Consider the following 16,411-nt stretch of genomic DNA (forward strand, 5'->3'; position numbering starts at 1 on the left):
GAACTTGTAGAATTTATGAAGAACACTTAGAACTTGAAGATAGAACTTGAGAGAGATCAATTAGATGAATAAAATTGAATAATGAAAGTGTTTGTAGGTGTTTTTGGTCGTTGGTGTATGGATTAGATATAAAGGATATGTAATTTTGTTTTCATGTAAATAAGTCATGAATGATTACTCATATTTTTGTAATTTTATGAGATATTTCATGCTAGTTGCCAAATGATGGTTCCTACATGTGTTAGGTGACTCACATGGGCTGCTAAGAGCTGATCATTGGAGTGTATATACCAATAGTACATACATCTAAAAGCTGTGTATTGTACGAGTACGAATACGGGTGCATACGAGTAGAATTGTTGATGAAACTGAACGAGGATGTAATTGTAAGCATTTTTGTTAAGTATAAGTATTTTGATAAGTGTAATGAAGTCTTTCAAAAGTGTATAAATACATATTAAAACACTACATGTATATACATTTTAACTGAGTCGTTAAGTCATCGTTAGTCGTTACATGTAAGTGTTGTTTTGAAACCTTTAGGTTAACGATCTTGTTAAATGTTGTTAACCCAATGTTTATAATATCAAATGAGATTTTAAATTATTATATTATCATGATATTATCATGTATGAATATCTCTTAATATGATATATATACATTAAATGTCTTTACAACGATAATCGTTACATATATGTCTCGTTTAAAAATCATTAAGTTAGTAGTCTTGTTTTTACATATGTAGTTCATTGTTAATATACTTAATGATATGTTTACTTATCATAGTATCATGTTAACTATATATATATCCATATATATGTCATCATATAGTTTTTACAAGTTTTAACGTTCGTGAATCACCGGTCAACTTGGGTGGTCAATTGTCTATATGAAACATATTTCAATTAATCAAGTCTTAACAAGTTTGATTGCTTAACATGTTGGAAACATTTAATCATGTAAATATCAATCTCAATTAATATATATAAACATGGAAAAGTTCGGGTCACTACACCGCATCCCACGCCTCAACATCACACTCAGCACCTCAAACATCGACATCATACGCCCATAGATACCAAGGAATATTAGTAATAATGAGTTAAGATATATTGACTCATTCTTCGTGAAGAATTATATATGTATACCATATATATATATATATATATATATATATATATATATATATATATATATATATATATATGATTCGGAACAATAATAAATCTTGTCGTACTAAGCAATTACGTGTGAATCTCAACTAGTATGTACTACTTGGTTAATTCATATCACTAATATGCTATGATGTACACCTTTCATTAATGACTTAACAATTGTTAATCACTGCTTCAGCACAATAAACTCCATTTCATAATAAATCAAGTGTAACGATGAATGTATTGATTCATAACTTCATTAGCGAAATATTTCGAAACAATTATGAAATCTCTAAGGTTTTGGAGATTATTTACTCTCATTCCAAACCGCAAATCAGATGAGTTTAATATATATTAACTCATTAAATCCATGATTACATCTGAAGAATACATATATGAACGTATATCTTCATAAAGATTGTAAATTCTGTTGTACAAACTGTTAATTGTGAAAATATTTTAACGGGTAGGTAATACCCGAGAAATATTTACATCTCACATTAATACACTGTACATTCTTCAATTTCGATTCATAAATCATTAAATATACGCACTACCTTCACAATGATACACAATCGTCTTCATACAAAATCAATTACACATTCTGAAATTAACATATCGGAATTCAAGTAAAGCTTTAGCAGGTGTTATCTTCCTAAAGATTACTACATTCATGAATTATATTCATTCGTATTCTGCAATGAATTATCACATCAAACCATCGAAATTATCATTCATTACTTTTGAAATCAAGAACGCCTATTCGTTAACCATTAGATCCGTTGACGATTACAATCAGCGTTTAATCATCTAAAAAATAAAATTTCTTGAAACCATCTCGGATTGATAACCGATGATTCAAATATGGCTGCATTAAATGCAGAGGAAACATTGTAGAAGGTCTTAAGGGCCAAAAGTTTGATGATAAAGAATGGTATAAGCTCAGATTTGGGACTGGAAAACGGATTGAGCAAAGTATGAAGGAGGCTGTGGACAAATCACAAAGATTAAACCTGCTTTCAAAGAATTCAAATGATTCAGTATCTGCTGAGGTCATTAACGAATACCTTACTCCTGACTCTAAACCTTTACGGACAAATCTTCTTTATTATCCTTCAATCTTAGAAATTCTAAGATATCATTGTATCATTCGTTATAAATATCCTCTATATTTCTGAAGATATCTTCATAATAATTCTTGTCCGCAATTAATTATCTCTTTGCGATATCTTTATTACATCATAAAGGAAACTGTATTAGTTTCTATATTCTGTAAAATTCAAGTTATAAATGTTTTGAAGAAGTGTTGGGAATTGAAGCATGAGTTAGTATAATATAATGACGTCAGGCCAACGTGATTATATTACAGTAAGTCATGCTAAATTTTTAATGGAAGATGATGATTCTTAGATTTTATAATCATCATTTGCCATGTTACACGACTCTTACATTCTACTTAAATCTCTAAACATATCAAGAACATATGTTCTTGATAGTTCTATCTTTCCAGATATTCTAGTAATTTGACAATCAAATCGTGCTATTACCTTTCCTTCTGCTTTGTATATTATGATCATTCGAAACTTCACACCTATGAATTCTGGACCGTTACTTGCTTTACAAAAAGCATGAAGCTTCGACATATAAGGGAAAATATAAAGCCCGATAACGACACAGAAATTACAAACCGTGTATATCAATGCGTATAGCAATATAAAAACACGGGAGAACTAAAAAATACAATAAATCCTAGAGCATAATAGAAGTAAACAGACTCCTCTGGTGGGAGTTGGAAAAGAAGAAAGATTGTGGCGATAACCAATATAAGGTCAAGAACAAGAACTGGATTGAGCATATTAACAAATCTTTTGAAAATATGAATTGAGGAAAGAAAGTATAAAAGTGGTGAAGATAATGAAACGGAAGAAGCTAATTTATAGCAAAATTCCAGACACGTCCATCGAGACAATTTCACCGCATTTAATCAAAGAAAATCTCAATTTCCGTAATTACCGGAGAATCACATCTTATAAAGATTATAAAGATTTTCTTTAATTCCTTGAATTCTGGAAATTAATCGAGACTACGTCAAAAGTTAAAGCAAACATTTAATTTCCTCATTTCAATCTTTTACGATAACTTCGTTTATACTCTTTCTATAATCAAATTACTTTATCCATATTATTTAATGTCGATAAAACTCTAATTCATCATTCTTGTTGTAAAGAATGACGATCTCTATCAAATTTCATGACTATAATTTTCATGAACTCCTCTCTGTTTTATCTGCCCTAATATTGCAGCATAAACGCTCAATGTTTTAAATGAGCTCAATATTATTCATAACACATTTCATGTATCCAATTTACTGAAACGACTTGCATAACATCATCATTTTGAATGATCTCTGCATTAATGATAAGATGAACGTCGTAGAAGAACCTGTAGAAATTATGGTTCGTATGACTTAAACGCTTGAAACAAAATAATATTCTATCCGTTGGAAAACACGCAAGGCCCCGAACATACTTGGGAACGTGAAGACCAAACAAAACGTAAATATTCTCGCCTATGTACGAACAACGCCGATTGATGGCAACAACTAAATTTCGGGACGAAATTTCTATTAACAGGGGGATACTGTGACAACCCGTAAATTTCCAGCAAAATTTAAACAAAAAAATCTTTATATGATTTCATTTAACCTCGACTAATTCCGACGATTCACGAATAATTGTTTGTAAATAATTACGCATTAATATATTAATATTATTATTATTAATATCCTTTTTAAACAAGATATCAATAATTAATATCTTTATTATCAGTATTGTTATTATGAATAAAAAAATATTGAAAAATATTCTTGGAAAAGTAGTAAATCAATTTGTTTATTTTTAAAAAAAAAATATATATAAAAAAATCCTTAAAATAAATGATTTTTTTAATAAAATAAATAAATAAATTACTTTTTAATTAAAAATTATAATGGAAAACTACTTTTATTATTTTATTTTGTGCATTATCCCATGACCTAACATTTAATACTTTTGAATTTTAAAATCCCATTAAAAATTAAAATATTTCTTTTTCTTTTAATTATTTTATTCTTTTTACCTAATTTTTTCAAGTATAAATACCCCTCATTTCTCATTCAAACTCACACCAAAATTTCTCTCATTCTCTCTTTGAAGAATTACTACTAGTAAGTATTCTTTTCTTACTTTTTACTTTTTACTTTTTACTATTTACTATTTACTTCGGTTTATTATTTTTTTTACCGAAATTATATGCAATTAAAATTAAAATAAATAACATGTTATAATTAGTAATATATGTTACTAAAAATTATAAAAGTATTTTTATGAATTAATATATAGGAGTTTTAATTAAAATCGAATTAATGAATATAAATGTATATACGCACCTAACGTGAAGGTTATAATTAAAGATAGCGTACAAAGACTACAAACATCACCGCTACTTGTGGCCTAGGGTGATCCTTGTTACCATTATGGGACGCTTGTGGATCTCGAATGCCAAGACTTAGATTCTGGTCAAGAGATCCTGGGCCGCTCGGTAACAATAGATCATTCGAGTGACTTGCATGTTAGCGACGAAGTTTGGGCGAGATTGTACAACATCTTTGTTAAGAATTATAACCCGAACATTCTTAAACTAGAAGCTTACTATAAGTGGAAGTTTTTCATAAATAGTAGGTTTCCAAAAATAGAAACTTTTGAGAAATAGGAACTTTTCTCGAAAACCTTCACTGTCAATATAGTTTCTATATTAATAAACATACTTTATGTCAAGTTAGACATTAACTAATCAAACGTTATACCTCAAGGTTGATATCTAGATCACTTACTTGCTTTACTTTCCTTCTTGCGTGGAATACTTCAACTGCTATTTAATGTGAGTTTCATATGATCCCTTTTACTCTTTACATTTTTGGGCTGAGAATACATGCGCAACTTTTATAACCATTTTACACGTATCAACTATTAAACTGTGATATGTTGGGCTATGACCAGCAAGTCCCCAACCGATAAGTATAAACGATAACTTGTACGGGGTAAACTTGAAAGTCTAGTCTAAATACAAGTACCAACTATTAAACTGTGATATGTTGGGCTATAACCAGCAAGTCCCCAACCGACAAGTATAAAAGATAACTTGTTACGGGGCAAACTTGAAAGTCTAGTCTAAATATCAGTACCAACTATTAAACTCTGCTATACCCGGCTATGTCCGACTAAGTCCCTACAGTGATATTTTTAATTGCTGCGGCACTCTTAATTATTGGGGATAGGCCTATCGGGAGTAACGTCCCCGATACATTTGACTAAGTCTTTGTATTACTTAATAATGAAATTAAAACGACACGGACAGAACAACTTATCACGGGGCAAACAACATTTAGTCTAAATATCACGCACTGGCATAACTTTTGATCCTGCGGGAGATCAACTTGACTGGATCTGTGTGATCTACTTATGAAAACAAATCTTGTGGTCTAACACTATTACTGAAATCATTATTTATGATAAACCTATGAACTCACTCAACCTCGTGTTGACTTTTTAAGCATGTTTATTCTCAGGTACTTAAATATTGCTTCCGCTGTATATCTACTGCTTTGATGATGATTGCTTGCTATGTTTGGAGTCTTCATTACTTATCATATCATATAAAGACATATTTATCTTCCGCTGCAAAACTCAACAAAACATCTGATGTAGAGTCGTTCTCGTTTATACAACTGTGATTTGATATATTAAGTCACGTTATTCTTCCAGGCCTTATTTGGAGGACGTGACATATTGTCCGAGAACCGAAATCCAAAAGATGAAAATGGAATTCATGCAGTTAAAGGCCGTTGGGAACGACCTTGATGGTTACAACCGGAGATTTTTGGAGTTAGCCCTGATGTGTCCGATAATGGTCACCCCAGAATTCAAGCATATGGAGAGATACTTTTGGGGACTCCCTAAGTCCATCAAGGGTAACGTCACCTCGTCCAAACCACCGAATGTTCCCGAAGCGATGCGCATGGCGCATACTTTAATGAATCAAATAACCATCGATGAACCGGAGAAAACTAAGTCTGAAGCGGGTACTAGTGAGAAACGCAAATGAGATAACCACAACAACAACAACAGGGGAAGGAACTATGAACAGAACCCGGCTAAACGACATGAGGGTTTCAGAGGAAACAACAACGGTGGAAACCCCAACCCCAACAACAACACCAACTCCAACCCGAACTACAAAGGAACTTTACCACAATGCAAGAGGTGTTACAAACACCACACTGGGTATTGCAATGTTGTCTGCGAGAAGTGCCAACGGTCTGGGCATGTTGGAAAAGACTGCAAGGTCACCACTTTGAATGGGAAGCCGAACCCCACAGGGCCAAGGAAGTGTTACGAATGCGGACAGACAGGCCATTTCAGAAATGCGTGTCCAAATAAGCAAAAAGATGGCGGACCACCCCGTGGTAGAGCTTTCAACGTTAATGCAAGGGATGCACGCGAAAACCCCGACTTGGTGACAGGTATATTCAAAATCAACAATCTTTTAGCTTCTGTCTTGTTTGATACTGGTGCGGATAGAAGTTATGTATGTAGACATTTTTGCGATAAGATTAATTGGTCATTAGTCCCGTTAAAAGAGAGTATGCTTGTCGAGGTCGCCAATGGAAAACTTGAAAAAGTTGACCATATTAGCCGAGGAGCTATTATCAACATAGCTGGTGCAGATTTCGAAATTGATTTGATACACATCAAACTGGGAAGTTTTGACGTGATCGTCGGTATGGATTGGTTGAGTAAGATAAGGGCCGATATTATCTGTGGAGATAAAGCACTTCGTATACCACAAGGAAACGGTGAGCCACTGATCATCTACGGAGAAAGATGTACCTCGAAGCTGAACCTCATTAGTTGCGTGAAAGCGCAAAAGATTATGAAGAAGGGACGTCTTGCTGTCCTAGCGCATGTGAAAACGGTAGAAACTGAGGTGAAAAGCGTGAACGACGTTCGAATTGTGAACGAATTTTCTGATTTCTTCCCTGAGGAATTGCCGGGATTGCCGCCGCAGAGAGCAGTAGAGTTTCAAATTGACTTAGTGCCAGGAGCTGCACCCGTAGCTCGCACACCTTATAGACTCGCACCTTCTGAGATGCAAGAATTACAAAGCCAACTACAAGAACTACTTGATCGAGGATTTATCCAACCAAGTTTCTCGCCTTGGGGAGCACCTGTGTTGTTTGTGAAGAAGAAGGATGGATCCTTCCGTATGTGTATCGACTACCGTGAACTCAACAAATTGACAATAAAGAATCGGTATCCTCTTCCACGAATTGACGATCTTTTTGATCAACTACAAGGATCGAGCGTCTACTCAAAGATTGATTTACGATCCGGTTATCACCAGTTGAGGGTGAAGGAAAGTGACATGATGAAGACTGCATTTAGAACTCGTTATGGTCATTATGAGTTCCTCGTGATGCCATTCGGATTAACCAATGCACCTGCCGTGTTCATGGATCTTATGAATCGTGTCTGCAAGCCATACCTGGATAAGTTTGTTATCGTCTTCATAGATGATATCCTCATCTACTCTAAGAGCGAAGAAGAGCATGAGCAACACCTCCGACTAGTACTTGAACTCCTGAGACAAGAGCAACTTTACACCAAATTCTCCAAGTGTGAATTTTGGTTGAAGGAAGTTCAATTTCTGGGTCATGTTGTGAGCGACCAGGGTATCAAAGTTGATCCCGCCAAGATTGAAGCCATCAGCAAGTGGGAGACCCCCACTACTCCGACTCATATTCGCCAATTCCTAGGTCTCGCCGGTTACTACCGAAGGTTCATTGAAGGATTTTCTCTGATTGCGCGTCCTTTGACCGCACTGACTCACAAGGGTAAGAAGTTCATTTGGGAACCTGCACACGAATCAGCATTTCAAACTTTGAAGAAGAAGTTAACCACCGCACCTATCTTATCGCTTCCTGAAGGCAGTGACGATTTCATCGTTTATTGCGATGCTTCGAAAAGTGGTTTTGGTTGTGTACTGATGCAACGATCAAAGGTTATCGCTTATGCCTCCCGCCAATTGAAGATTCACGAGTGGAACTACACTACTCACGATCTTGAACTTGGAGCCGTTGTCTTTGCGCTCAAATTGTGGAGACACTATCTTTATGGAACTAAGAGCACTATCTTCACCGATCACAAGAGTCTCCAACACATCTTCGATCAGAAGCAACTAAATATGAGATAGCGTTGATGGATCGAGATGCTCAACGACTACGATTGTGAACTTCGTTATCTTCTTGGCAAGGCCAATGTTGTAGCTGACGCTTTAAGCCGAAAGGAGAGGACGTCACCTCTTCGTGTTAGGGCTCTGAACATCACTATCTATTCGAATCTCAACAGCCAGATCAGAGTAGCCCAAGATGAGGCTCTCAAGGAGGAGAATATATCTCACGAACATTTGAACATACTTGTCTCTCGATTCGAGGTTAGGGAGTCTGGACTCCGATGTTATGCCGGAAGAATTTGGGTACCTTATTATGGAGATCTACGGAACCTTATACTTGATGAAGCCCACAAGTCGAGATATTCGATTCATCTCGGAGCGGGCAAGATGTACCACGATCTTAAAGAACAGTATTGGTGGCCGAATCTTAAGAAGGACGTTGCGACTTATGTTGGTAAGTGTTTGACTTGGTCAAAGGTTAAAGCCGAGCATCAAAGACCTTCTGGATTGCTTCAACAACAAGAAATCCCACAATGGAAGTGGGAATGGATAACAATGGATTTCATCACCAAGCTACCGAAGACGGTGGGCGAATACGATACTATTTGGGTTATTGTTGACCGCCTTACCAAATCTGCACACTTTCTAGCGATGAAGGAAGCAGATACAATGGAGAGACTTGCTCAATTATACATCAAAGAGGTTGTATCTCGTCATGGTGTACCTTTATCGATCATCTCGGATCGCGATCCCCGTTTTGCTTCTAGATTTTGGCGTTCTTTGCAAGAAGCCATGGGAACTCGTCTTGACATGAGTACTGCTTATCACCCTCAGACTGACGGGCAAAGTGAACGAATGATTCAGACCTTGGAGGACATGTTACGTGCATGTGTCATTGACTTTGGAAAAGCCTGGGAAAGGTATTTGCCACTAGCCGAATTTTCGTACAACAACAGTTATCACTCAAGCATTAATGCTGCACCTTTTGAAGCATTGTATGGCCGCAAGTGCCGATCTCCTATTTGTTGGGCCGAAGTGGGCGAAAAGCAAATCACCGGACCCGAGGTAGTCCACGAAACCACGGAGAAGATTGCTCAGATTCAAGCTAGACTTAAGACTGCTCGTGACCGCCAAAAGAGTTATGCCGATCTATAACGTAAGGACTTTGAATTCAACGTGGGCGACCGTGTAATGTTAAAGGTTGCACCTTGGAAAGGTGTGATCCGTTTTGGAAAACGTGGAAAGTTGAACCCACGATACATTGGTCCTTTTGAAATCTTGGAACGTGTTGGACCCGTTGCTTACCGTTTGGATATACCAGCACAATTGAGCTCAGTTCATCATACCTTCCACGTGTCAAACTTGAAGAAGTGTCTTGCTGCACCTGAACTTATCATACCACTGAAAGAACTTACAATTGATGACAAACTCCACTTTGTGGAGAAACCTGTTGAAATTATGGATCGTGAGATCAAAACTTTGAAACGCAACAAGATTCCGATCATCCGAGTACGATGGAATGCCAAACGAGGACCTGAGTTTACTTGGGAGCGAGAGGATCAAATGATGCAGAAGTATCCTCACCTTTTCCCGACTCCTCCATCTACCTCAGCTTAAATTTCGGGACGAAATTTTCTTTAACAGGTGGGTAATGTAACGACCCTGGATTTTCCAACGTTTATTTATTAATAATTATTATTATTAATACTTGTGATTAAACGAATGTATGTTATTACATTTACATGTTGCCATGATTGCCCGTACTTGATTTTAATTGCCCGAAACGTCTTTGTGACACACGAAACTTACACAAATAATATTTTCAAGTATTATTTACATTCATGATTAGTTTTATTAATCATTTTAATTAACTATGGTTATTAGTTAGTTACTTGGGCTTTAATTGGACTTATTTGTTAATTAATTGAACTTGGGCTTTGATTAATGTTATGGACTCTTGAACATGGGCTTATAAGCCCACCCTACCCATTTATATGGATTAATTAGCCCATCATCACTTGTAAGTATTACTTGTAAATGGAAACTAGTTAGTTAAGAACAATTGGAATCAAGTTAACATATAATCCCCATGTAAACCCATCTTTTATCCACACTTTTAAGACTTTACATGCTAGTAACCATCAAACATTTCCCCCCCTTCTTGATCCCTAAACCGTCGGTTGAGCAAGCATATGGGGAGAGTTTGGTTTTCATTTTTCATTACTTACTCACTCATATTTTCTCTCATTCAAACACACACAAAAACACTTCCAACATTCTCTCATTCTCTCTCAAATTGTAAGCAACTTGAACAATTTCTTCATCCTCTTCTTTTGTCTAAAAACCGAACCTAATACATCTCATCATCATCAATACTTGTTCTTGTTTAATGTTTGATTACTTGTAGTTACTAGTTGTTGTTACTTACTTACATATATAAGAATCAAACTCATTAGTTTCATTCTTCTTTTATCTTGTAATTTCAAGAACACACAAGAACTAAACTTACTAGTTTATGTTCTACATATGTTGCTTCAAAAGATTGTAAGTTCATGGTTGTAAATCATACTTGAAGTTCATGAAGTAAACTTTAAAGTTTACTTTATAAAGATCAAGACTTAGGCTTGAATCTTTAAAGTATGGACAACCTTGAACTAACTACTTGTTTACTTAGTTTATTTCTTTACATTATGCACTTTAATTTCATGTTTGTTGGTTGTTATTGGTCAAATGTTACTAGTTAACTTTGATCTCAACCATTCCAGCGGTGGCTGAGTGGTATCCTTGGTTTCACTTCGGTGGGGCCAGGGCAAGGGGTAGCAGTGGATTCAAGTTCGAATCCCACTCTTTAAAAATACCCGTGGTAGGCTTACTTACCATAAGCCGGGTTGCCCCTGGGAAGGTTTTACCGACCTATTCAGGACCCAGATCCGACCCGCCTGCCCCTCGGGATGGTTTAAGGTTCGGATCCCTGTAATATGGTTCGGGTTTCCTGCCCGAACGCGTGTGTATCTGCAAATGATGACTAGGCTTCGGTCCGGACTGATGCAAGCTTGCCGTTCAAAAAAAAAAAAAAAAAAAAAAAAAAAAAGTTAACTTTGATCTCATTAATCTTGAACTAAAGTTAACTTTAAAAGTTCAAGAACCTGTAAGTAAACTTTTTATTATTATAACTTGGTACACTTATGTTAGATCTAGACTTTTGAGTCTTGGATCTTCAAGATCAAACTAAGAACTATGTTCTACAACTTAAGATCTTGATTTTATAAGTTTATTTTCAAATTGTAACTTAATAATACTTTTACATTTCATGTATGTGTTGAATCTAAGACTTTGATGTAACTTTGGTTCATCAAAACACTTGCAACACTTAAGTGAGTTGTGCTTCATGTCTTAGACTTACACTTGGGTTATGATGGTCAAACCTTGGTGAAAATAATGCAAACACATCAACGATTTGTACACTTGAAGCTATAGACATCAAGGATGAGAACCGTGATAAGCATCGAGCACCAAGACCACCGGAACCCACTATTTTTCTGTTTTCTGTGTTCTTCCTACTGTTTTCTCGGTTCTGTAACAGACCAGTACACCTGGGCTACTGTAACCTTGATTTTCAGATATATCTTTTCGAGTAAATAATTTTTCATATAGGACTCGTCTTAATCCGAGTTACGGTTTAGGATTTATGGCCCTCCGATCGTCACTATGTCCTTTTAACGTTGTGCAGAAATTTCTGACCTACTCGCACTTAGACCGTCGCCACGGTCAAACAAAGAAGAGTTTGCTTTTGTAAATTTTACTATACTTAAAGGACTCATATACGGAGCCATGGCCACTGGTCTCACCTTAATTCAGTAAGGGTAGAGGCCGTGGTGACTGATCGAAGTCAGCCTTTGTTTTAAACTCTCTTTATGAACGAAACTTACTTTACGCCTTTTGTTTAATGATGAATGATGATGACCTTTAAGACCTTATTTACATACTTTTAAACCTATTCGGACGATTTACTGACTTAGTTCTATTTGATTTAGGTTGAGGACCCGTTTGGACAACCTTCATTACTTGCTTACTTTCCGAGTCATACTTTACCGCTACTTTATCATTGTGAGTTATAGCATTCCCTTTTTACTTTAACTTATTTTGGGAACTGAGAATACATACGGATTTTATGTTTTACATACTAGGCACGAGTACTTAAACTTATATATGTGTGGGTTATACAACGGCATAAACATTCCCTTTAGCTCGGTAACGTTTAATCATTGGTTTTTGAACCATGAACGCGAATCTTAGATATGGATCCATAGGGTTTGACATCCCCACTCGGGCTAGTCGCGCTAGCATTTAACGAGTGTTTAATAGTACTTCGTAGACATACGCACTTGCCAAGTGTACATTCAGGGGGTATAAACGTTAAGTTAGTTACCAAGTGCCCACGGTTAACATATACTTTATCATACCGTTTTGAAACGCTCTTTGTAGCACTGAAATCTCGTGGCCTACCTTACATACTGTTATACTTAAACTATAGCTCACCAACCTTTGTGTTGACGTTTTTAAGCATGCTTTTCTCAGGTGCTTAAGGTTATTTGCTTCCGCTGTCGTGCTAGTCTTGCCGTAGACACCCGCTGCTCTAGTGTTATCACCGCATGAACTGTTTAACTGCATTCAAACTTTAATACATTTGAACTATGATTTGTAATGACCTAAGGGTCACGTACTATTATATTTGCTTCCGTTCATAGAAGCATACTTTGGTTGTAAAACACTTGACGTTCGTTATGACATCACCTTTTATCATGAATGCAAACGTATTTTGAAATAGCATATAGTGTTTGACCTTGTAATGATCCTGTTGTTGATGATTCGTACACGATGGTTTTGTACGGGGCATCACACCAAAGTACTAAAATTGGTCACTATAGTGACCATTTATTTGGTCACTAATATCGTGTAGTGACCAAAATTTAGTAATCATTTTTTTAATAAGAACTAAATAGCATTTTTAGTGACCAAATATTGAGTCGTTACCAAAAGATTGTCACAAATGAGCATTTTTCTTGTACGTTTCCGATTACATACAAAAATCATAAATCCAAAATTACATGGATCCAATAATTAATTTCCTGGTCTTTTAAAAAGTATTTTGTAAATTAAAAAAATCTAAATTTTTAAATGTCACAAGAGACCATAACCTATAAAGTGGAGTTGCCACTACCACATCAACGAATCTCAACAACAAATGATTCAATATCTACAAACAAAACCTCACAACGTAAAAACCATGGAGCCCATAGAACGGTATGAAAGTTATCATATAAGTTAGAAACTTTCAACTCTCAACACTCTTGAATATAACTACACCACACTTAACGATGAATCACAATAATAGTCACCGTACTATACACTTCGAAAGATTCTTATTTGTCATTTATCTTCATTAACCAGAAACAGCCGAAACCAGAAACACTTTGTAGAATCTCTTCTAGTTCCATAACCACATCTTCCATGTTTGGCCTCTTCCTTGGGTCTGTGTCCCAACATTGTTCCATTAACCGCGATAGTTGTTTTGGACAATCACCGGGTATGCTTGGTTTCAGTTTCTGTAATCGAAAAACACAACATATCAACATCGAGAACAAAATTACATACATATATAATACCCAAAACATGAATTTCAAGATCATTTACCTCATATTTCTCTGCTGTAATGTTTTTGTTTAAACCATATTCAATTGAAACTCTATCACAACAATATATCTCCCATAAGCATATTCCAAATGAATACACATCACATTTAGGCCCGTATGGTTTCTTGCTCATAACCTACAATTATATACCCAAATTTATTAAGAAGCTTGAAATTAAATGAGATATCGCGAGTACGTACAAATTAAATCCATAAGTGATCATGAGGAAAGTTATATATACCTCAGGAGCCATGTAACAAAGAGTCCCTACTTGATTGCTCATCAGCTCCGTTTCATACGGATGAAAAATTGATACTCCAAAATCTATAAGTTTTATTGTACGATTTTTGTCAACAAGCATGTTCCCCGGCTTCAAATCACGGTGGATTATTTTCTTGTCATGAAGGTAACTCAACCTAAAAATATAATCAATAATTTCTTGAGTGCTTAATTCAATTTGTGAAGTATAATGTTAAAAAGACCAAGTGTGAAGGTGTTGTTGTTTACCCTTTGGCGATATCAAGTGCAAATCGAATGGCAATTTTTATAGGAAGTTTCTTTAGTTGGTGCTTGTCTAAGTAAGATCTTAACGAGCCTCGTTTCACGTATTCAGAGACAATACAAAAGTTGTTTTCGGCTATTGTTTTCTCGTTCATCTTCTGCCCTGAATCTGTCTTCATTGACGACATAGTTGCTCCGATCATCTGATATTTACGTTCACAATTAATCAACCATAAAATTTATACATATTCGTTTGAATGTTATTAAATCCTTAAACGTTTAATTTTTAAATAAGAAAATAAACAAATAATTAACATATCATGAAGTTCTTGATAATTCTTCAAATAGTTATTATCCTTGGCTTACCATTAGAAATTATGAGTATATATGGTTATGTTAATTGTTGTATATGGTTACTATTCAATAGAGTTAAATCACTAATTTTTATTATTTTTTTTATTTTTTCTATTCTCAAACAAATGGTTGCCTTTATTTTTATTTGCTTTTTCCAAAAATAAAATAAAAAATGGTTTGTGTCCTAAGGAATATAATAAGCACCATGAATGAATTATAAGTTTTCAAATTTGATGTAATGTGTAATTAATATTTATGTATAAATAAAAATAAATGTTTAATAAATCAATTTTAATTTATAAATGGAAGTTTTGAGTTCTTTTAATCCTTCTTATCTTGTGTCTTTGCGCATAAGTTAGTCAACCCCTTTTTATTTTATCTCCCCCTTTTGTAAACGGTTTCCTCTAATGCATGCAAAGTTTATATCCAAAGAAAATAAAAAGGTTATAATTACGACCAACAAATTTGTGATATATTGTATTAATTTAATTAGCTACTTGCAACATATTCAAATTATTTTTATTATTGTTAAGCACTTGTATATCATTATGTATAGGTTACAAACGATTTATTAAACCTAATTAGCGTATTACATACATATATACCTTTGTTATATTTGGGTGATGAAGATTTTTCCATAAACCAGCTTCTATTTTGAATTCATTCTTCAGTACTTCCTTATCATCTTCCATTAGTCCCTCATAGCTTAAATCAAGAAATTTCACTAAAACACAAAATAAAAAGCGTATCAATAAAGAAAATAAAAACCATATATCTTACGAATTAATCATATGCGTTAAAAAAATTCAACAACTAATAAGAACGTTACCAGCCACAGTTTTACCAACGTACAATCCCTTATGAACAATACCGCAAGCCCCACGACCGATAACTTGTCCAAGAACTAGCTTAAGAGGATCGATTGAATCTTCCATTATTTTCTTGTGGTTTTTCTGTGGATCAACAATGCGATCACGAGTTGTTTGTAGGCTGTTAATTTGAAGGTTTATATTACGTTGATCGATTTTTAGAGTTGCTTGACAGTTACGTATGTGCATGAATGTTTTAAGATGTTTAATGTTAATTATTTGTTAGTGTTTACAATGATATTTATACTTGGATTAATATCAATATTATAAACCGAGTAACCGACTACCAATCAGTTGCGGTTTATCGGGCACGTAAAAAATCTAAGTTATGAGATACATTCAACATTAACAATTTAACAATAATTTATAAAAAAAGACACATTAGTACAAACATAATGATATTTTACACTAGTATTTATATCTATTAAATATTCTATATTTAATTAATCAACTATTAACAAAGCTTAGATGGCAAAAAAGTGAACTTTGGATTCAATAATAACATTTAATCTCGACCTTTCAATACATTCATTAAGATTGAAGACGTTTCGTGTATTTGATGTTCGCC

General features: G+C 34.8%; 1 protein-coding gene across 1 annotated transcript; it reads right to left on the reverse strand.

Annotated features, from left to right (window-relative positions):
- Positions 1-13,849: 13,849 nt before the first annotated feature.
- Positions 13,850-15,909, reverse strand: LOC139859824 (serine/threonine-protein kinase 52-like). The gene is made up of 6 exons (XM_071848594.1): positions 15,804-15,909; positions 15,580-15,698; positions 14,627-14,823; positions 14,361-14,535; positions 14,121-14,255; positions 13,850-14,032 (listed from the first exon to the last, which is right to left on the reverse strand). Exons 1-6 carry the CDS (start codon positions 15,907-15,909, stop codon positions 13,850-13,852), a joined length of 915 nt encoding a protein of 304 aa, XP_071704695.1.
- Positions 15,910-16,411: the final 502 nt, after the last annotated feature.

This window comes from Rutidosis leptorrhynchoides, chromosome 7 (genome assembly GCF_046630445.1).
Source record: "Rutidosis leptorrhynchoides isolate AG116_Rl617_1_P2 chromosome 7, CSIRO_AGI_Rlap_v1, whole genome shotgun sequence".
NCBI lineage: Eukaryota > Viridiplantae > Streptophyta > Magnoliopsida > Asterales > Asteraceae > Rutidosis > Rutidosis leptorrhynchoides.